Raw genomic sequence first — 22899 nt, forward strand, 5'->3', positions numbered from 1 at the left:
AGTGCCGGTCCACTGTTTCAACAGCAAATTATAAGAATTGTGGTTCTATTGGCAAGGCCGTGAATGTATCAAGCTCTCTTAGGGTTTTGATATCAAAGGTCCAGATTCTGTAATTCCCCTTATTCTGATTCCAAGCAGGAGGATGTTATTCTTGGGTCGCACGGGTCCATCTACGGGAGAAGAACACGCTGGTGACACCTCCTTGGAGCTATAGCCTCCATTGCTCTACTCCCGGGAGCAGTGGTACCCACAGAAGTGACATTTACTTAGTACTTACCATAGGGGAGGCACTATGCTAAGTGCATCCTTTGGACAACAGACCACTGGTCCCTGTTTAGAGAATATTTTTATCAATCTCTCCCTTTTAAATGTCCCTGGCATGAGTGATAGGCTAAAGAGAGCTGGGCTTCACTTTCAGTGCCTGATCCTGGGCGGCCCTGTTTAATCCTCCACTTGCCAAGCCCAGGATTCATTTTTCTCCTGTTAGAAATAGAAGCAAAAACAAAATAACAAGAATCATGTAATACTTTATAACTAACCAAGCCTCTTCTTAATTCTTTTATATTACCATTTTTATTATTTTGGTCACACTGCACGGCATGCGGGATCTTAGTTCCCCGACCAGGGATCGAACCTGTGCCCCCTGCAGTGGAAGCGCAGAGTCTTAACCACTGGAACACCGGGGAAGTGCCTTACCAAACCCCTTCTCACGTATCGTGTCACCTGACATTACTCAACCCTTCCAGCAAGCCCAAGAAGAAGGTCTCATCATCATCTCTGTGTTACAGCTAATGGAAATGAGTCCTGGAGAGGGTGCCCTATATTATATGACTAAAGCCTGAAGGGACCGAGACTGGAATCCATATGTTCTAACTATAAAGCCTGTGCTTTTTACTCTGTAACATGCTTATATTTTTAAAAACTAAGTTGGTGAGAATTTAGAGGGGAGTTTTCAACAGGTGACGGACCTAAGGTCCCATATCAGTTAAGATTAGGTTTGGCGGCAAATGGCACATAAAAGAACAGTGGCTTAAACAAGATAAAAGTTCATTTCTGTCTCACATTGAAGAAGTACAAAGAAAATCAGTCCTGTATCTTTATATTTTTGTTTTCCTGTGTATGGCTTACATTCCCAAGGTCATCTCATGGTCCACTTTGGCTTCTGGAGCTCAGCTGTTACATCTGTGCTCCAGGCAGCAGGAAGGTGAAATGGAAAAAGAATCACAGAAAAAAAAACCCAGAACATCCTTACAGTGCACACGGTACTTCTGCTTACGTCCAGTTGACTAGATCTTAATCACACAGCCACACATACCTATAAGAAAGATGAAGAAATTTTATTTTGGGCAACCATGTGTCCATCTAAAAATGAGGTATTTTATAACTAAGGAAGAAGAGAAGAGTGGATATTGGGTATTACCTGGCTCTACTAGATATTACGTAGCCTATTTTTTGGTCAAAATTCCCAGTAAAGAGTATTATGTACAATTCTCTGCCTCTTTGTTTTCACTGTGGAAATCTCTGAGAATTTGTCAGCTTTCCAGTTTGAATTTTAAAACGTATATTTAGAGGTTAAATCTTTGTGTTTCCTTAAGTTTTCTGTTTAATTAACTGTTGGTTTAATATCTCTTATTGAACCTAATTACAATCTAAACATGTATAGAATAGACTTGGTTAAAAAAAAAAAAACCCTCTTGTTTCATAAATGACAAGATGTCTAAACAGGATTAATTTTTTGAAGCTCACTGTTAGTGGGAGAAGAACTGTACCAGTGACCACTTTGTATATTGGAGAGCTAGGAATTTGTACCCTAATTCCCAGAGTTTCACTTTTACAAATGTTATGAATGTGAACTTGACCCATTCTTACACGGTACCTACCTTGTGGCAGCCGTGTGCCAAACATTATGCCAGCTTGTGGAAATAAACATGAAGGAAACGTAGTGCCAGCCCTGGAGAGGCCCCCAGTCTAGTGTGAGAGACAAAGAAGAAAGATGTAAATCAGATAAATTATAACCTCAGTGTAGTAAGGAAGCTCACAGTGGAAGAAGCAGGCGTGCTGTGAACCTGAGAGCAAGCTTTGCCCTATACTAGGGAGCCAGGGAGGGCTCTCAGTTCCTGCTGGTGAGAAAGTCATACGGTAATGAGAATTAATAAAGGTGATGAGATTTCCAACAGCATTTTGAAAATGTACACTGCCACTAATTTATTTTAAATGCCTAAATTAACCCTCAGCACTTAGAAAGCAAAATAAATGAAAAATTGTCCTGGTAATAAAGTTATTTTAGCGAACATTTATTAGGTGAGTGAGAGCGTGTGTGTATGTATGTGTGTGTACATATACAACAAAGCCCTGTGTGGGACAAAGAGATGTAAGAATGTGGTCCCTGCATTCCAGGTAGGAAGGGTCAGACTGTGGAAGACCTTGATGCCAGCAGGTGGGGCCTTATCCTCTACATGCCAGTATCAAAGAGATCAAAGCGCAGCCTTGATGTTAAACCCCGACTGGAGAGATCCTTAAAGTTTGGAGGCATTTTGGGAGTTGGGGCATCGATAAAGATTTGAGGCTAAAATGGAGAAGGTGGAACTAGAAAGAAAGAATGACTATAAGCAACACTATGTAAGAAGAATCAATATTGGTTGAGAGAAGGAGAAACAAAAGGTAACTGCAGTTTTCAGCCATGATTTGGAGCCATTTCCATTCAATTTAACAAACGTTGAGCACCTGAATCATGCCAAGGTCTGTGCAAGGTGCTGGGGTTACAAAGCAGTAAGCAAGAGTTTCTGCTCTCCAGAAATTCTCAGTCCCAGGAGGAGGACAGATACCTAAACAAATAGTACTGTGATGTAAATATAATAAGAAGGTACTGTTCAAGTGCTGTGGGAACTCAGGTAAGGGAGTAGTTAAGGATGCTAGAAAGGTGGGGCGGGGGGGAGTGTCATAGGAAGCAGTGACATACTAAAGATATCTGCTATCCAGATGGACAAGATGGGCTGGGTCGTGCCAGACAGGTAGAGCCGAGTGGACAAAGGAATTGAAGGAGAGAAGAGCAGAGTTCTGGGGAGTGGCCGGGAGGAAGCTGGGAAGGCCGACTGGAGCCCATTGCTCCCGTGACCATGGGAGCCATACTGAGGAGTCTGGACTGTTTTCTATGGATAAGGAGTTTTTCAGAGGACCGCTGTGCTTGGGGAGAGGGGATAAATTAGTTTTACACGTACTGAATTTTCAGTGCGGGTAAAATACCTCAGGAGAAATAACCAGGGCTCATTCATTTATATGATCACCCAACAAACACTGAAAGATTAGGGTAGAGAAAGTGGGTGAGGCATATCATAGGGAAACATAGTTCATTTAGGACCAGAAAGTGGGATCCACAAAAGAAAGCCCAGAAAAGGAATGCCCAAAAAAATGAGAGAAGCCTAAGAAGATGCATCTTCCCAGGGCAGGGGTGGCCCAAGACGGCAGCCTGTGCAGGGACCCTCACGGAAGAATGAGAGGTTAGAAGTTAGGAGCGCGTGGGAAGCCAGCTTTGAGAAAGCCTTTTGTGCAGTGGCTATTACTCATTGCCATGTAGAATACACTTTCATATTGCTGGATTAATGTTAAATAGTTTAAGAGACTTACTTTCACAGCCAAGTTATAGTGGCTGGTCATGATTGGCAACATTTAAATGAAAAAGCATCATACCAGGACACAGTCATGGTACCAGTGATGAGTTCCCTATCTGTGATCTGTGCAGAGCACCCTGTGAGTGAAGGGCATGGAGCTCCCCGTTTTAACTTCAAGTGACTTACCTCTGTTATCAAAGTTTACAGATATTCTTTTAAAACATAAAGGCCAAGGCATTTTATTTTGGATTTTCCAATGAAACAACCGCTAACCTGTGATGTGTGTGGACCTGAGTAGATGGTGATCAAATGCAGCTCGCATATCAAGTTAACCCATTTTAAAAAGTGAAAAACACCTCTCCAAAATAACCCTCACCTGAGGGAGTACGTAAGCCTTACCTGGTACAGTATGTACTAATGACAGTCACTAGACACATTTACACACAGATGAAAAGTCTTGCTTGAGTAAAGTGACGACTGAATCTTTATTATTTCACATACCTTCCAGCTCCATATGCTTCTTGCCTGTTTTCTCTGCCCCTTGGCTTTTAGACCTTTGCTTATATCTAATGGTGGCATGAACATGCAGTAAATTAAACGATACAAACAATTGTACACTGCACGATGTGCTTCTATTTGAAGTATTGCTCCAACTTTGTTTCTTAAAACAGTCTCATAGAGTAAGTGGAAGTTACTTCCTCTTTGCGTAGGAAAGTGTGATTACTCCCCAAAGGGGCTTGTGCCAGAACAACCAGGATTAGAATCCAGGCCCTTCTTTTCACAGGTGCATTGTTTTACTGTGCTTTGGTGGTGTTTAAATAACCACATGGGAGATGGCAGCATCGCAGAATGGAGGAAAGCATTTCCGGCAGAATCTGATAAATGTTGTCATGTGCTCAGGAGACTTCAAGGGAAATGATTGCATGAAGGCCATTGGCTGGTCGTGGGTTTGTCCTTTCTGATCTTTTATAGAAAAGTGTCGGTACTGTACCAAGAGTAGAAATCGGGTCTCAGGAATGAAGAAGTGAGGCAGAAAGAGGAAGCATCTCCAGTCCATGGCTGATTGAGCAGTTGGCCAGAAGAGGGACCGGTCAGTGGGTCAGAGAGGGGAGAGTGGAGTCAAAGAGGGCTGGGTGTGTTTACGGAAAGACGAGAAATCCGAGAGCTGCACGAAATCCGAGAGCGTAATGCTGTGCCTTTCTGCCAAGGGTTGTATCCATTCTTCTTTTTTTCTTTTATAAACTGGCTTATGACAGTAGATGTTTCCTGTGTTCAGTATTATAATTCGACTTCTGTATTCACTACAGCATGCTCACCACCAAAGTTTAGTTTCCATCTGTCACCATACAGCTAACTCCCTGTACCCTTTTCACCCTCCCCGTTGCCTCTTCAGTATCTTTGTGTTCATTTTTGTTTGGTTTGGTTTGCTCATTTATTTGTGTGTGTGTGTGTGTGTGTGTGTGTGTGTGTGTGTGTGTGTGTGTTCGTTCTTCACTTACATTTGGGCTCGATGCCTTTTTCAGGATGCTGGAGGTTCCTGAGAGCCAGACTTGTAGATGAGTCAGGACTTACAGTTACTGGTTTTTCTTCAACAGATTGATTGTGGTTGCAGAATAGTTAACTTTCTCGGTGTCCTTTCCCATTTGCTTTAGAGCCAGGTGTGCTGGCAGCAAACTCGGGGAGTCCAGTATTGCTGCCTTTCTCTTAAGGAGCTGATGTAGGACAGGCGTTGCTCAGAGGCCTCTACAGTAAGCATCTGGAAGGCACTGTGTTTACATCTGCTGGGGCCAGAAAAGTTGGCTTAGTTTGGGAATACAAACTAAGCAGAAAGGTTCTAATGGAGGCCTTGGTAGTTTGTGCTTGGGTAAGAGATAGGTGGGTCTTAATTTTTTCCCACTGCGGTTGTCCAGGGTGTCCACGGGGAGATACAATATAATGGTGTGTAAGTCATTGCCAGAGAGAGGCAAACTCAAGTTTTGCTTTTTGGAACTTGTGGCATTTTAGTTTTCTGAATGTTTTTAATTTGTGATTGGTTGAATCTGCAGATACAGGGGGCTGACTCTGTACCTAAAAGCAACATTTATCAGTTCTGATAAGATCTGTCATCAACGTCTGTCATTCGTTCCGTCATTAACTTAGCCTGTGATCTTATCAAAGTCAAGATATTTTGTGTCTGTGCTTCAGTTTCAATATTTGGAAATGGAAGAGGGAAGAAAGAAACAGACACTTTTGAAGGTCTGTTTTATGTCCCACACTTGAGAGTTTCTCCTTTAGTCTCCATAAAAGCCCAGTGAGGGAAGTATTCTTAAGTCCTGTTTTACAGCTGAAAACAGAGCTTCAAAGAAACAGCAACGTGGCCAAGCTCATACAGCCAATAAAGGGCAGAGTTGTAACTTGAACCCCAAACCTGCCTGATCTTCCCAGTACGCTGATGAAATTATGAAAATGTGGCTTTTGGAGATCAGGCTTCAGATACGCTGTTCTGAGAACATTAAAGTTGCAACTATTTGCAATTCAGTGTGACCTATTCTTTACTCTAAATTAAAGATAATTTGCTCATACATGCTAAGTAACTTCTTTTGGGATTTTCTTCTAGATGGTATATGTTTATGTCCTTTTGTGGCACCTTAGTTTCTTAATGTGTTAAAAGCGCTATCTATAAACAGGAAACACATGGTAAAATAAATCTATTATAAATCTATAATAGAACTAAAATAACTTTTTATCATCTTGGGTCGTAATATTTTCCTGCAAAAGGAGGCAGGTGAAATTCTAGTGCTTTAACATTGATTCTAATGCTTCAATTCAATGAAAATCTATTTAAAATATATAAGTGAAAAATGTAAGCAATTAGGAGTAAAAACAAATTCGGTAGCATTGGATTCACATTAGTGTTATTCAGTGTTTCTTATTCTCCAGTGGAACAGTGAGTTCCATAAAATGGACCAAGAAGGTAAAATCAAATAATGAAGATCTTTTCCTGATTTGCAAGAAAAACATTTAACATATACATTTTTATAATTTTAAGTTTTTATAATAAATTATTCTTAAGCCTGCAGTGTCTATCATCACTGATCGAATACTGTAAGCTAGCAATAGTATGAAATGTGATGGAGTCAAAAAAAAAAATTGCCTCTGAACTGCTCTAATAGATCAGGTACACAGAGAGTACCCTGGCGCCCAGGCGCTTGGCCACCTGAGCTAGTTTGAGAAATTAAGCCATCAGTGAAGTTACTGTAAAATTATTCGTTAAATACACCACTCATGACAAGTCAGCCTTATTACTGTAAAATATGGAATGACTCCACTGAGTAATTATTCAAATATTTATGTGTGAAGTTTCCTTCTTTGCATTCAGCCAGTATAATAAAATGCTTATGAAAAATTAATGTCATAGATACAGCATAATGGACAGTTTCTTTTAGCCTATTTATATATAAGACGCCAAAATAAATGTTAAGAAAACATTTGCCAAGTACATTTAGTATTCCCCTCTATCACCCCTCCAAAAGAAAACACCGGTATGAAATAGTTCTGTGATTCGGTGAACTTCATCTCCTCAAGCTGCACAGTACCTAGCTCATCTGTGATGGAAGAATATGATCATTTAAATGCAACAAGAACATCTTTGTAAATGGGCCTCCCCTTGCACGGCAGCACAGAGCTAGAATTCATCTCACCATTGGCTCTGCTTCCCATAAATGAAGGAACTGAGTAACCAAGAAGCCAGCTAGACCTTCCTCCCTTCCTGAGCTTTGAGGGCCAGGTCTTTGCAAATTCCACCCTTCCTTCCTGAAAGTCTGAACTCAAAAGGGCAGTAACAGAGAGATGGAAAAAACATGCACATCCACCCCCTGCTGACCTTTCATCTCTTCTAAGATGGTCTCAGTGTATTTGCCATGGAAAGCATGCCCAATAGATAATAATACCAAGAATGGCTTCGGGATGACTTTTTAATGGGTAGAAATAAATTATTATAGCTGAGATTTGAAGAACACTCTTGACATTCTCTCTGGAGAATGTGGGTTACACCTAAGTGAAGTAGCTGAATGCTCTGTTAGAGAATGCTCTACCCAGAGAGGTTTATAGGAGTCAAACACAGGTTTATATCACCTTTATGGGTCTGAAGTAAATAAAGGAACTTGTAAATGTCACACAGAAATTTTTTTTAATTTTTATTTTATATTGGAGTATAGTTGATTAACAATGTTGTATTAGTTTCAGGTGTACAGCAAAGTAATTCAGTTATACATATGCATGTATCTATCCAAATGTTTTTCAAATTCTTTTCCCATTTAGGTTATTATAGAATATTGGGAACTCTACTCAATATTCTGTAATGTTTTTTAAATAAACATTTTATTTTAGAATAGTTTTGGATTTACGGAAAAGTTGCAAAGATAGTACAGACAGTTGTCATATACCCCGTACCCAGTTTTTCCTATTAACATCTTACATTACCAGGATACATTTGTCATAACTAAGAAACCAATATCAGTACATTATTATGAACTAAATTCTATACTTCATTTGTGTTTCATTTGTTTTTCCCTGATATGTGTCTTCTGTTCCAGGATACCATCGAGGATGCCACAGTACATTTAGTCATCATGTCTCCTTCAGTCTCATCCAGACTTGCACAAGTATTTTTAAATTACTGAAATATAATTGTAGTGGCTTTGGGATTTTACTATCTATTCAGTAATTAAGACAGAATTAACCCTTGGTCAGGGACTCTGAATTCTGATCCCCTTTCCCACGTGGGAGGAACCCTCTTTGTTTCCCAATTCAAAATATTTTAGATGATGACAACTTGAAGAAATATCCTTTCTGGATAACTTCAGAGAGGTAGGAAATTACCTGGGGTAACTTTAGAGAGAACTAGGAAATTACTCCCTGGGCACACCATAGTCGGCTTTCCTCCAAAAATTTACTGCTGTTATATCCAGAGGAGGAGCAGGAAAATTTGTTGTGCTTGTGGATGTTACAGCCTGGAGGGGAGGGCTCTTTTTAAAAAAAAAAAAAAATTAGATATTTTAAAATTACAGAACCCTATAACGGTGACTAGTTTCACCAGGCAGGCTAAATGCAATAGCCTATTTTTTTTTAACTTAACCCATAACTAAAGGTAATGCACAATTTTGTATTATGTACCTATAACCATAATTATAAGAGAGAGGGCATGAAATAAGCTATCAAGAAACAGAATCTGAGAAAGAAAGCAGTCATTGCTTTACTCAATCTTAGGGCTTGTTTTAAAGGTGACAGTGGAAAGTCCTGTTGACATGAAGCACTTGCGCTTTCATTGCTCTAGTTTCCTGCTTTTGTAAAAGGAAGTTAAGCCTAGCCTGCTTAACTACAGAAATATTTCAAGTTAACTAACGTTTTCCGTTTCTTCTGCCACCTCCCCAGCTCAGGCTGTGAGCCCTGCGCTCCTGGAACCGTTGCAGTAATAACCTCATTAGATTCAAGCATGTGTTGTGTATTCTCTTAACTGCCTCTGTTTGCAAACCACTTCGGTCCAGCCTACACGTCACTGCTAGATTAAACCTCCCCAAACACCATTTTCATGGGCTGAGTATCCTACTCAGAAATCTTTAGGGGCTTCTCATTTTCTAGAGAAGAAAACTGAAATTGTTTAGACCGGCATTAAAAGTACCTTTAATGATTTAGTTCCAACTTAAAATTTTCAACATTATTTCCCTCCTCTCTGGTGAACCAAAGTCCCTACATCAGTCAGATATTTCTTCTTTCAGTTCCTTCAAAACCTTCATTAATCACGTAATCATTATCAACAAACAGTTATTTTGCAACTTCATGACGGTAGGATTTCCTGCTTAGGCTCCTTGCTTAGTTTCTTTCTTGACTCTCATTTCAGATTTCTACCCTTTCTTTTAAAAAGGCCCAGGTAAAATCCTACCTTCATTTTTTTTAAACTCCCACTTACCCTGTCCCTGGTGATCTCTCTCCTGAGATCTCTCCTGATTGCAATATGTACTCTCAATATGTTGGTATATTTTCTTCTGGTCTTATTTTCTATATATGCATACTTATATGGGTCTCTATCCAATTGGGATCATACCAATTAAATGATTTTTCACTCTTTTTTCACTTAACATATCATGAACATTTTCATAGCATTAAATATTTTTGAAATGAGATTTTTAACGGTTTCATAGATAATCTACATCAAATTCCACATTGGATTCAGGCATTTACCTAGAGCAGGACATTTGTTTCCATTTTTTTGCTATAATAAATAATGCTGTCCTGAACATTCTTACTCATCTCTAATTATGTGCTTGAGATAAATTCCTGTCTCATCAGTGCTGGGTGTTATGATTTGCCTATACTGTTTGTTAATTAAGTAATTAAAACCTATCTCATTGTACTTTGACACATTCTGGTTATAAGACCTTTATCAGAGAGGTGTTATGCAAATATTTTCTCCCAGTCTGTGGCTGGTCCTTTCATCACTTAACAGCATCCTTCTAAAGGCTTAAACTTTTAATTTTGATGATTTTCAGTATGTCGAATTCTCATGGAATTTGCTTTTGGTTTGATCCCTAAGAAATCCTCACCTACCCCAAAGTCACAAGGATTTTCCCCTATGTTTTCTTCAGAAGTTTTATAGTTTTAGGTGTTATACTTAGGTCTATGACCCATTCTGAGTTCATTTTTGCATGTATTATAATATGAGATATGGACTGAAGTTCAGTTGAGGAGTGATACTTAATAAAAGATCAGGAATCTTTCCCAAATAAGGAAAGTAGAATAACTCATCTATCAAAGGTATGTTTGTTGTTTAAAGAGAGGAGATGTTTGCCTTTGATGTAATACAGAGTAAATTACTGCTACTGATTCATTGAGTCTAATTTGGGGCACACCTCAGATTAGTTTATGAATGATTATTGGCAGAAAACCATACATTGCATTACCACTAAGGTTGTTTGTTTGGGGGATAGAATTGCTGATTTCACCTAAGCCATTAAGGTAATCATATTAATTAATGTATTTATTTATATAACAAGCATTTTTGAGGACCTAAGTCGTACCAGTCACTGTACTTCTTAGATGCTGTGGGAAAATAATTTCTTTGCAGCCCATGAATAACCTGTATGCAATTAACATCTGATTTCTAGAATGAAAGGGAGTCAAAGTAATTATCTTTCTTAAACCACAAAGTTATTATATTAGGAACATCTGTCAACAGTAGGAAACGGGTTCTTGGGAATGTACTACTAAAGATTATTAAGGATAGGACTGTGATAAATAAGAAAATTTTGTAGTGACTGTGGTTTGGAGTTATTTGTGAAATAAAAAGTTTCTCAGTAATTGGCAGTGCCACCAAAGCTTTTTAATTGCCTGCTTTTCTCTGTAGGTCATCAGTTCAATGAGCTCTCTTTCTGAGTACTGCCTGCCTTCCATTCTACGTACATTATTTGACTGGTATAAAAGGCAAAATGGCATTGAGGATGAATCACATGAATACAGACCAAGAACCAGCAATAAATCTAAAAGGTACACTTCTCTTATGTAAGGATTATGAGGATTATAGTTTTTTCTGTCTTTCTCTTTTTTTTTTTCTTTTTGCGGTACATGGGCCTCTCACTGTTGTGGCCTCTCCCGTTGCGGAGCACAGGCTCCGGACGCGCAGGCTCAGCGGCCATGGCTCATGGGCCCAGCCGCTCCGCGGCATGTGGGATCTTCCCGGACCGGGGCACAAACCCGTGTCCCCTGCATCGGCAGGCGGACTCTCAACCACTGTGCCACCAGGGAAGCCCCCTTCCTTCCTTCCTTCCTTCCTTCCTTCCTTCCTCCCTCCCTCCCTCCCTCCCTCCCTCCATCCCTCCCTCCCTCCCTCTCTCTTTCTTTCCCTTTCTTTCTCTTTCCTTTCTTTCTTTCTTTTACTTTCTTTTTCTTTCCTTCTTTCTCTTTCTTTCTTTCTCTCTTTCCTTCCTTTCTCTTTCTTTCTTTCCTTTCTCTCTCTCTCTTTCTTTCTTTTCTTTTCTTTCTTGAAACAAATCAAAGTGGGAGTTGGGTGGCTTCTAGATCTTTCTGCCTCTTTACGCATGAACACCACCTTGTCTAGCAGGTGGCACATTTGGAGTATTTGTCACTGCCAGCTGTCACAGGTTGAAAATTCTTACACGGCCTTATTTTGACAGTGGTGGGGGCAGGGTGTCAAGGACCCTAGGTAACCCTCTTGCCTGCTTCTCTCCTGGGCCCTCTCTCCTCCAGTCTGCACCTGAAGGCAGAAAGCCTGCAGCAGGCCCTGCACGACATTGCCTAGATATTTGGATCTGCGATCGTAACCTTGAGTGCCCAGGGTACTGTAGTGCAAAGGACGCTGGGTTGGACCTTAGAGGTAGTCATGGAGCTGCCACTAATTAACCATATGACTTTGACCAGCTCCCTAGCAGCTTCCCAGCTCCCAGCCTTTTCGTGAGCAAAGGGGGAAGTCAGATCACCCCATCTCTAACTTCCCTTCTAGCTGAGAATTTTGTTGATTGGATTTGAAAAGTGGAACTCACTGCTACATGAGTTCTTCAGCCATAAAACTTAAGATTCTCGTTCTGTCCAATGAATGTATGTTCCCCAGAATTTTAGGTAAATATGTATAATTTCATATGTTTGAAATCAACCTATTATAGCAAGGTAGCAAATATAAGAAAGTTTAATACATTTACCTTTCTTTAAAAAAAATGAGATTTTTCAAAGCACTTAGATTTCTCCACATGGGTTATACATTTTTTAATGCTTTTAAAGACAATATAAGTGAAATTAATCACTCAGAAAATCAGATATTAAATACTACTTGTGAGTGATTTATCCCTCTCATTTTTTTGACACTCCTAGTACTTAAAAATATGTAAACTTCTCTTGAAATTGAAGACCTGTTATTTTACCAAATTACATTCCATCTGAACTTGTAATTTCATTTTGTAATATGCTTGAGTGTATTCAAGATTCATTTACTTATCATTTTGTTTGGGGGAGAGATTAATAACTTTTGCATATTGAATAATTATTTTAGTTGAAGAAGAATTTTTTTAAATGGAGATATAATTCACATACCATAAACCGCGTCCTTTTAAAGAGTGTAACTCAGTGTTTTTAGTATATTCACAAGGTTGTGTAGCCATCACCACTGCCTAATTCAAGAATATTTTTATCGCCCCCAAAAGAAACCCCATACCAATTAGCAATCTCTCATAAATATTTTAATGTATCAAATTTAAAGGTAAAATTTCAATCCTGTGTCTGAAAATGGTTCAGCCTGTATGATTAATAAATTAATGGTGTCATTTTAGTATTTCCTCCTATTTCATGTTAGCTTATGAATAAATACTAAAACTTTCTAGGGGTGGAGAGTGGGGCAGTTTTAGTGACTTGAATTAAGTGAGTTTTAGCTTTGTCCTGTTTGGTCAGAATTTAGTTACTAAAACTAGATTGTTCATGAATTGATTTCTTTATGGATTGAAAGGAATAGCTTTTTAGGTTGTATTACTGATTATTTCCAGGATATCAGAGTAATTGCCGAGATCAGAGAATTGGGACAGTGAAATTCAAATCAATTGCATTTTAGTTAGCACTTGAAAGTTTAAAATAAGAGAGAGAGATTGTGTGTTTGGGACAAAGCCAAAAGAATGAGGGTCTCTAGAACATGATGTAGCTAATGATGGGGGTCTCTCTTAATAGAAACAAGAAAAGAGGAACTTAAGGAAGAAGCATAAGCAACTGAAAGCAGTCACATGTGGTGGATGTGTATTTGGGTTATGATTTCTTTTGTTTTTTTACATCTTTATTGGAGTATATAATTGCTTTACAATGGTGTGTTAGTTTCTGCTTTATAACAAAGTGAATCAGTTATACGTATACATATGTTCCCATATCTCTTCCCTCTTGCGTCTCCCTCCCTCCCACCCTCCCTATTCCACCCCTCCAGGCGGCCACAAAGCACCGAGCTGATCTCCCTGTGCTACGCGGCTGCTTCCCACTTGCTATCTATTTTACGTTTGGTAGTGTATATATGTCCATGCCACTCTCTCACTTTGTCACAGCTTATCCTTCCCCCTCCCCATATCCTCAAGTCTGTTCTCCAGTAGGTCTGTGTCTTTATTCCTGTCTTACCCCTAGGTTCTTCATGACATTTTTTTCCTTAGATTCCATATATATGTGTTAGCATATGATATTTGTCTTTCTAACTTCACTCTGTATGACAGGCTCTAGGTCCATCCACCTCACTACAAATAACTCAGTTTCATTTCTTTTTTTTTTTTTTTTTTTTTTTTTTTTTTTTTTTTTTTTTTTTGCGATACACGGGCCTCTCCCGTTGCGGAGCACAGGCTGCGGACGCGCAGGCTCAGCGGCCATGGCTCACGGGCCCAGCCGCTCCACAGCATGTGGGTTCTTCCCGGACCGGGGCACGAACCTGTGTCCCCTGCATTGGCAGGCGGACTCTCAACCACTGTGCCACCAGGGAAGCCCCTCAATTTCATTTCTTTTTATGGCTGAGTAATATTCCATTGTATATATGTGCCACATCTTCTTTATCCATTCATCCGATGATGGACACTTAGGTTGCTTCCATGTCCTGGCTATTGTAAATAGAGCTGCAATGAACATTTTGGTACATGCCTCTTTTTGAATTATGGTTTTCCCAGGGTATATGCCCAGTAGTGGGATTGCTGGGTCGTGTGGTAGTTCTATTTGTTGGGTTATGATTTCTAAGATTAGTACAGTATCAACATTTTGACTGCCAAATAAATTTGTCAGATGCCTCTGGCTCCTCCTGGCAGTTAGACCTCAAACCAGCAATAAAGTTGAATTCATTATTGGAAAGATGTATGTCTTCCTTTTATTTGAAAGCATAAATTAGCTTGTTAAATAAAACAGAATCAGGAGTTTAAAGTTTTGTTTCTACCAAGATTTTTTTGCTACTTTTTCAAGTTCCTCTGGCCCCTTTTGGAGACCCCTTACTATAGCCCTCTTCTCTCTACTGCTGCTGGCCGTCTCTGAGAGTTTTCTCTCCCTGTGGTCTTCAAACTTCCTGTTTCTCTTCTCCATGATGTAATTTCTGGGTCAGACTTGTGGACGCCCTCTTTTTAACGCAGCTCCATATGTTTTCCTCTCCTCCCTTCCTCTGGCAGCAGCACTTTCTAGTTCTAGTGGGTCTTGAAGGGCTCCAGATGGATGGTTTGGTCCATTGCTCTTTCTCCTGGCAGGGACTGTTTGTAAATGATCCTGAATGAATTGGGTTCCTGCCCGGTCCATACATTTCCCCTTGAAAGTTAAAGCTGCAGCTTCCCTCGTTGACCTGCTCTGTCACCTACCAGGCTTAACTGGACTTGCTCCAGGCTGCAGAGCTCCTCCAGAGTTCTTTTTTCTATCTTTTATATGCTTTCCTCTCATTCCCTCTTGACTGAATAGAAAAACATTCCATGTTTAAAATAGTCTTGATTTATTTTGAAAATATCTGCCTGACAAATCCAAATTCTGTCCTCCTTTCTCATTGCTTTCATTTAATATGCAGGTCCTGTATGTTTGGGAGACTCTACTAAATACACGTTTTCTCTTAATACTCAAGCAAACCTTACTATAATTACTATTATGATATCCATTTTGTAGATGAAAAAATTACTGGTAAGTAGAAGAGGCGTAATTTTCACCCGGGACCGTTCTACACCAAAACCAACACTCTTTTTTTTTTTTTTTTTAATTTATTTTTTTACACAGCAGGTTCTTATAGTCATCAGTTTTATACACATCAGTGTATACACGTCAATCCCAATCGCCCAATCCATCACACCACCACCCCAAAACCAACACTCTTAACCAGTATTCTGTGCTAAGGGACTTTGCAGTCACTTCAGTTGCTGAATTCCAAATTAGTCCCCAGTACACTAGAGAAGCAGGAAATGAAGGGAAGGGGGTATGAACTCACGTTTCTGTCCTCCTGATGGTGCTTATTCTGCTCCCTGACTTTGGAATAAGTTCAAATGACTCCACTTTGCCCCTCCTACCTCTTATTCGATCTGCTTTTTAATCTTTCTCTCTTCCACCACCTCCTCACACCTTCTTTCTTCCTCTCATAAATCTCAAGTGGCAGAAGGTCAAGAGGAAAGGGGCAGGGGAAAAGAAACGAAATGTAATGCTGATCCTTTCTCCTCCCACTGCAGTCCTGATTCCATAGGTAATCATATTATTTCTTCCCGTCGTTTAACTCTTTTCACAAGATCCTCTCAGGGTCTACCTCTAGCACCGGAGCCCTGTATCATGTTTGTTTCCATTTTACAGATGAGAGGTTTCCTGTGTTGAAAGGTACCTTAGAAAAGTCCACAAGATGAAATTGTATACTCACAAATAGCTACCCAAGTTGACATGGTTAGCTATTTAAAACATAAAGTCAAATATTCAAATCCAGTGTCTGTCCACTGCACCAGACTGATCATAGGGACAACTTCAGTGTGTATTTACCGCTGCAGTTTCTTTGTAACAAAATTGGTTTGCAGTCCACTGGGGATGAGTCCTAGATTTTGGGGTGAATTACATCACTCTGAGGATATTTTCAGTGCCCATTTAATGTGAATATTTTAAATTTTACAGTGATGAACAGCAGCGAGATTATTTAATGGAAAGACGGGACCTCGCCATTGATTTTATTTTTTCTTTAGTATTAATAGAAGTTTTGAAACAGGTAGGTCATTAATTTAATGTTACTTTAGATAAGATTTATTTATCTAAAATCTACTTATGTTTTTAAGGTCAAGTTTATTAAATTGTTCATGAATTTCAAATACTATGTCCTGTGAATTATAGTTATTGATTGTTAAAGGCCATATGTAGTTCACTGTGAGTACTCTTACTGATTTGATCTTTAATATTCCCTTCCAAGTTAAGAGCCATCTTTTTTTTTTTTCCAGATTCCACTTCATCCTGTAATAGACAGTTTAATACATGATGTTATTAACTTGGCTTTCAAGCACTTTAAGTACAAAGAAGGGTAACGTAATTTGTCATCTTCGAATTTGAAGAAGTTGGGTACTTAAAACTAAATCAAGTTTGCTCTTTTCAGATGACCTGGGGGGATTCCTAACTTGTCTAATTGTATGTTATTTAGGTACCTTGGTCCTAACACTGCCAATATGCACATTGTGGCAGACCTGTATGCAGAAGTCATTGGAGTGTTGGCACAAGCTAAGTAAGTGAACCTCAAAATCGTTCACCATAAGAACATGAGTGCCTCTTCTGCGCCAACCCAGCCCTACTCTCAGGAGGGGGGAGGGTGTGAGCTTACCAGAAACTAGGGTTTATTTATGCTGTGTGTGCCCTGTCTCTGAACCTCACAAGAAGCTCCCCAGGACAAGTACCAAGTCTTTCTCCAATCTGTTTTCTCCTTTAGCTTTTTCACTTGGCAGTTGGGCTAGATCCTACCAAGAGTCCATGAGTTTCAGACTATTGCATCCGAGAAAGAAATGAACTAACCAAAGTACTTTTCTTCCTGCTTAATTTTCCAAAGAAGTTTATCATCAGTTTTAAAAGTTCTGTTTTCTATATTCCATGAGTGGCTGGTTACAATATAGCATCCATGAGTGGGAAAATTCCATTCTAGAATGTGCCTTTACTATAGACCTTACTTAATTCAGCTGAGCTAAAAATGTCCCAGACTCTGTCATGGAAACAAGTCAGAAAATTCTCATTGCTAAATATATCTGGCCCATAACACTACTTAGCGGGCTAGAACAAAGTGGTATTAGACTATTAGCGATAATATACTTCTTCCAAAAGTGATGTCACACCCTGTTCACCCATCTTCATCTTATTCAACCCTGAGGCAAATCGGGCAAGATTCTGAATTTCTAGGTTAGGCAAAGTGAGCCAGAGACATAATGTGAATCCAAGCCAAGAGGCCAGCTTGGAGCAACAGTGATGCCCCGATCTTTGTGAAATTGCAACCCTCAGAAAGATTTGTATCTTCAAGAGATGGAATTTCCTAACTTAGCAGTGTGGAAACGCTCAATTTATCACAAAACAAAATTTTTAAAAAGTACTTACTCAGCACCTTTAGCTAGCCAAAACATAGTCAAGAACTCAGGAAACAGACCCCAAAAACTCCTTGAGGTGACTTATTTAATCTAACCCTGTTTGTCTATTCGTCTTGACTACCTGTTTTTTTTTCTAACACATAAAACATCAGTACTAGATGGAAGAGACTTAGATACACTGACGCCCTGAGAAATATCAAGCTCAAAAACTGACAGCAACAGAGAGGAAAGAGAAACTGGCCAAAGCATACATAAGAACTAAACATTAGAGTTACCTGGACCATTTTGCATGAGAATATATATTGTACGTTTATTATAGCCCATTGTAATAATTGTAGTTCATGAAAAAAGAAGTGTAATGCATTTTGGAGAGATTTCCATTGCAATTAAATAATAAAAGTATTGGCTTTTTGAAGGAATAAGCTGCAGTTATCTGGCAAATTAACTCATGTGTCTCTACCTCATTCCTAGAAAAGATCAGAAAAATGAGGTGTTAATATGTATTTTGGCTGCTTTGTCAAACCCTGGAAATCTCATCATATTCCTTTGTAATTACCCCAGCCTAACTCTCTTATACAATCATTTGGAAAGTTTAATATGCCAGAAATGACTTCTTGTGTTTTTCTTAGTTTTGTGAACTGTTCATAACAATATCGGTTACTATAGAATGACTTGCCTTAGCTACACCGATTTTCAGTTGGTTGAGAATGAATTGAGAGACAACGTCATAATTAAAGCAACATTCTAAGGTTGTAGGACTTTCCTTATTAGGTCTGATTGATCATCCACTGAGCCAGTGTTTTCTTGCCAACAAGGACTTTTTAAAATTTTCGTGTCAGTATTTGTCTCAATTCTGCAATAGGAGGCTGTAACAAATGCCTCAGTTTGGATAATGCTCTAGTACTTTTTAGTCACAAGAAAATGCTTTCACCAATGGCTTCTTGCAGTAATTGCAGTAATATATAGTAATCCCATTGATAAATTCTTAACCAGTCAGTATAGAGTTAACCTTTATTGATAGACAGTACGGTCTTAAACTGGTGTCACGCTACAAACTATCACATTACATTCTTCTCGTGAGTACACCAGGACCATTACTTGATTGTCGCCTTAGAAAATTACTGCTTCCTTTGTTCTCAGTGGGGGAAAAAAAGGATGTATGCCTATTTGGTATAGGATGGTTATCTTTTTTGAAAAATAAATGAGTAATGTAACAATTCTAATTTTAGATTTTATATCTAGATCACAGGGGTAATGCACTAAAATATCTTCTTCATTCTGACTTTAGATATTAATATTTAGTTTGGTCTTTAAGTTTTAGCAGAATCACTGTTTTTAATCTTACTAGTGATAATATGCTCAATTCTGGTCATTAAGGGAAAAGTTTTTTTTTTTTTTGCTATTAAGTGATATTCACCCAGGGTCTTGACTTTTTCAAAGTCAATTCAGTTAAAATTAGATTTTTTAAGGTAAGCTTTTTGCATTAAAATCTGACATATCTATTTAAATAGTAATGATTGCTTGTAACATTCATTCTAAAACTGCTCTCTCTTTATGTGATATCATTTTAATATATATTCTTATACTCTCACTTTAATAATATATACTATACATTTTAAAGCAGAAGACTGAGTAATCATTTAGTTACTGTATTTACTAAAGAATACTAAACACTCTAGGTGTGGTCATTGAAAAGAAATTTATTTTTCCCTAAAATTATTTTAAGGGAAAATAGATTTTAAGTGCAAATAGATTTTTGGATTATTTTTATTTTAAAATAACATGTTTATGTCATGTGGGACTTTTTAAAGTAAAAGATAGCTATATTTATTTTTAAATGAGAAATAGACTTTTAGCCACTAACTCGTGAGAGTACTGAAATAGTGAGGTGTACAAATAACCTGCCTTTTCCTCCCTCTCCTTGTTTTAGTCACGGATTAGAAAAGAAAAACACACTTTCTAAGTATCATGTGATCTTTAAAACAATATAACTCTAACCTGTAAAGTTACTTTTTTCTTTTTAAGTCTCACATTTCAAAATTAAAACCATAGTTTTTTTTTTTTTTTTTTTTACTGTTGGGAAATAATTTGAAATAAAATATAATTTTAAAAAATCTAGTTTTTATAGATTTTATAAATTTTTATAATCTTGATTGAAAGTGTCACTTCCTTCTCTTTGCTATGCCGTTTCTGCTTCCTGTCCTTCATCTGTCTCTACCTAAAACCTCTGTTCACCCTTTACCCTAACATAAATCACCTCTGAAATCTTTGATTGTCCAGCTGGAAAGAGCCCCTTCATTGTCCAGTGCCCCCGGAGCCTCTTCAGGTGTATTATTCACATAAAGGACAGTGTGAGATATGAGAAAGTGATTTGGCCTGGGGCATTTAACCTCCCTGAAGGACCAGAGAGATCCAGGCAAATTCCCAGGCCCATGGTAACATACCTCATAAATAATAATACTGGTTATTATTCTTATTAAAATTATTACTATTATTCACATGGCTCCTGGTCAGTGCTACATTGTCTTACCTTTCCAGTTAAACTGTATACTGTTCTAAATAGACAGGGACTACATTTCACAGCTCATGACTGTCTAAGGCAGCTACAAAATAGTGGAAATTCCTGGAATTCACAGCAGAAGATCACAAAGTCTCACCTTTTTCACTTTGACCTTCCAATCTGTTTCTTCATTCATAAAATGGAAACGCATTCACTACCTATTTTCTGCTCCACTGCCTTCTTAAAATCTTTTTCTTTCGTATGCAGCAAACATAAAGAAAAATCCATAAGTTGTTTAGAAAATACAGACAACTTTAACAAATTGTTACCAAATGAACACCATGTAACCTCCTGCATTCCAGCCGAGAACGGGAAAATTGCCGCTCTCACGAAGCCCGCAACAGCCAACTTGCCAATCACACACCTCTTGCACTGCCTTTTGGTGACACCGTATCTGTATGTTTACCACTTCCCTTATATGTCCTAAAATTTCTGCTTTGAGGTGTCAAAAGTTGCGATTCCAAACTTCTGGGATTCTATTAATTGGCCTTTAACTTTTATAGTCGTAATTACCCTCTGTGATCATGCCTTGCTTCTAATTGATCCTTTGCAGAAACTCAGGCTGAGAGTTTCAGGAAACAAAATACAGTGAGTCTTAGATGCTTTCCTTGTTTTTCCTTTTTTTAAGCAATAGTCAAATCAGCCATCGCAGAAATAGTTTGGATGACTTGTTTGTATGTGTTCCTTTACCCTTAGGCTACTTTCCATCCTCTTAGGATCTATTCTCTTTTTAAACTTTTTATGATAATGTTGTTGTTGTAATTAATGTTATTAATTATTAATATTATTTTACTTTCAAACAATATAAATACCTTAAGTTCCTTGGGGACTGTGTCTTTTTATTTGTAAAATCCCATACATGATTAGAGAGCTTTTAGAGATGATTTGAATTTTCCCATTACTAGATTTTCCTTCAACCTGAAAATATTTTTTTCAATAGTCATTAACCTAAAACTATAAAAGAAGCAACAACAGAAAACTGTGGAAATGGATGTAGGAATATTACTTGGTGTTATTTGCTGTCATCGTCAGAAATACCTGGCCTCCTATGTTATTGCCCATCTCACAGTTGGATACTTCAGGCCCTTGGGGTCTGTAAGTACCTGGGAAATTGCTAAGCCTGAGGAAATGGAGCTTTTCATCATGCTCAGTTTAAGGGCTGAACCATTTTGAGAGGCTCTAAATAACCTTGGATCTTCTCCCTAGCCTGAAGGAGACATTGAGCATCTGATAGAATAAGAGAAGAAAGGAGAAGATGGGACTCTTTGCTATATCCTCAATATCAAAACCTTTACAAGAAGACAGCCATTGTACTTCAGCTGATTCGAAGGTCCCCGTCACTGTGCCCTGTCACTCTTAGATGCTGGGGACCTGCATTACAGTTACTTTCCTACCCATTATTTGATAAATCACTCACGTTCTCTTCTTAGATTCCCTGCTGTAAAGAAGAAATTTATGGCAGAGCTCAAAGAATTACGGCACAAAGAGCAGAGCCCATATGTTGTTCAAAGCATTATCAGCTTGATAATGGGGATGAAGTTCTTTCGAATTAAGATGTATCCGGTGGAGGACTTCGAGGCCTCTCTCCAGTTTATGCAGGTACTGTCTTGGGCAGGAGAACTAAGGGGCTGTCAGCTTGAAGCATCTGCCTTCCTTAGGGTGACTGACCTGGACGGTGAGAATCCATTCACTCGCCCATACGTAAAAGAATCCTACGCTCTTTCCTCAATAATTCATAAAGGGCTTCGTAACCAAGTAATAGAGTTTCAGGCACTTAAGTTCATTTTTAAACTCATATCACCTTTGGAGTAGGGTGTACAGTAGAATCTTATTTGTAGACTTTTTTTTCCTCTTTTTTACCCATTGGCTGCATATCGTTCTCTCAGTAAAATATAGCTGGTTTGTCCCTTTTTGAGATCGATAGCATTGAGTTGGCGATATTAACATTTCCAGGCATCAGAACTTTAAGTAATGATATCTTTTTTATTCATACTATAAAAAGGAATCAATTTTTAAAAAATCAACTAAACCATACAGGTTTAGGTGTCTGTGACACAGTGTTCACCATTATGTACTAAAAAAAAGAATTATTGTTAATGAGGATTTCCCAGAATACACAGCTCTATTAGTTTTTCTCTCTCTCTGTGTGTGTGTGTGTGTGTGTGTGTGTGTTTTGTTTTGTTTTGTTTTGTTTTTTTGGCAACGAGGCAGGCCTGTGGGATCTCAGTTTTCCGACCAGGCATCCAACTTGTGCCCCCTGCATTGGAAGCGCAGAGTCTTAACCACTGGAATGCCGAGGAAGTCTGCACAGCTCTATTAGATTTTATAAAACTTTAGTATCTAAAGAGTTTTTTTTTCTAATGCTGCTGTGAATTAGATCTAGTGAGGATCTTAATAAAGAGTTTAGATACAGGGGTTATGAGTGTAAGTTGTACCACTTCATACCCACTAGGATGGCTCTGAGCGAAAGGACAGACAACAGCAAGTTATCTGTGGGTGAGGATGCAGAGCAATTGGAACCCTCATATGCTGTGGTGGGAATGGAAAACAGCACAGCAGCTTCTGAAACAGTTTGGCAGTTCCTCAAACGTTGAAATCTAGAATTACTATATAATCCAGTAATTCCAATTCTAGGTATGTAGCCAAGAGAAATGAAAATATATGTCCACACAAAAACTTGAAT

At 38.6% G+C, this 22899-nt stretch overlaps 1 protein-coding gene across 2 annotated transcripts in view; it reads left to right on the plus strand.

Annotated features, from left to right (window-relative positions):
- Positions 1 to 22899, plus strand: part of FRY (FRY microtubule binding protein) — a 251865-nt gene that overhangs the window by 73781 nt on the left and 155185 nt on the right. For both annotated transcript variants that reach the window (XM_065896299.1, XM_065896300.1), the window contains exons 4-8: positions 10990 to 11129; positions 16218 to 16308; positions 16535 to 16614; positions 16732 to 16812; positions 21647 to 21815. In XM_065896299.1, coding sequence (XP_065752371.1) covers positions 10990 to 11129; positions 16218 to 16308; positions 16535 to 16614; positions 16732 to 16812; positions 21647 to 21815 — 561 coding nt within the window. The remainder of the gene's footprint in view (positions 1 to 10989; positions 11130 to 16217; positions 16309 to 16534; positions 16615 to 16731; positions 16813 to 21646; positions 21816 to 22899) is intronic.

Source organism: Phocoena phocoena, chromosome 18 (assembly GCF_963924675.1).
Source record: "Phocoena phocoena chromosome 18, mPhoPho1.1, whole genome shotgun sequence".
Classification (NCBI taxonomy): Eukaryota; Metazoa; Chordata; class Mammalia; order Artiodactyla; family Phocoenidae; genus Phocoena; species Phocoena phocoena.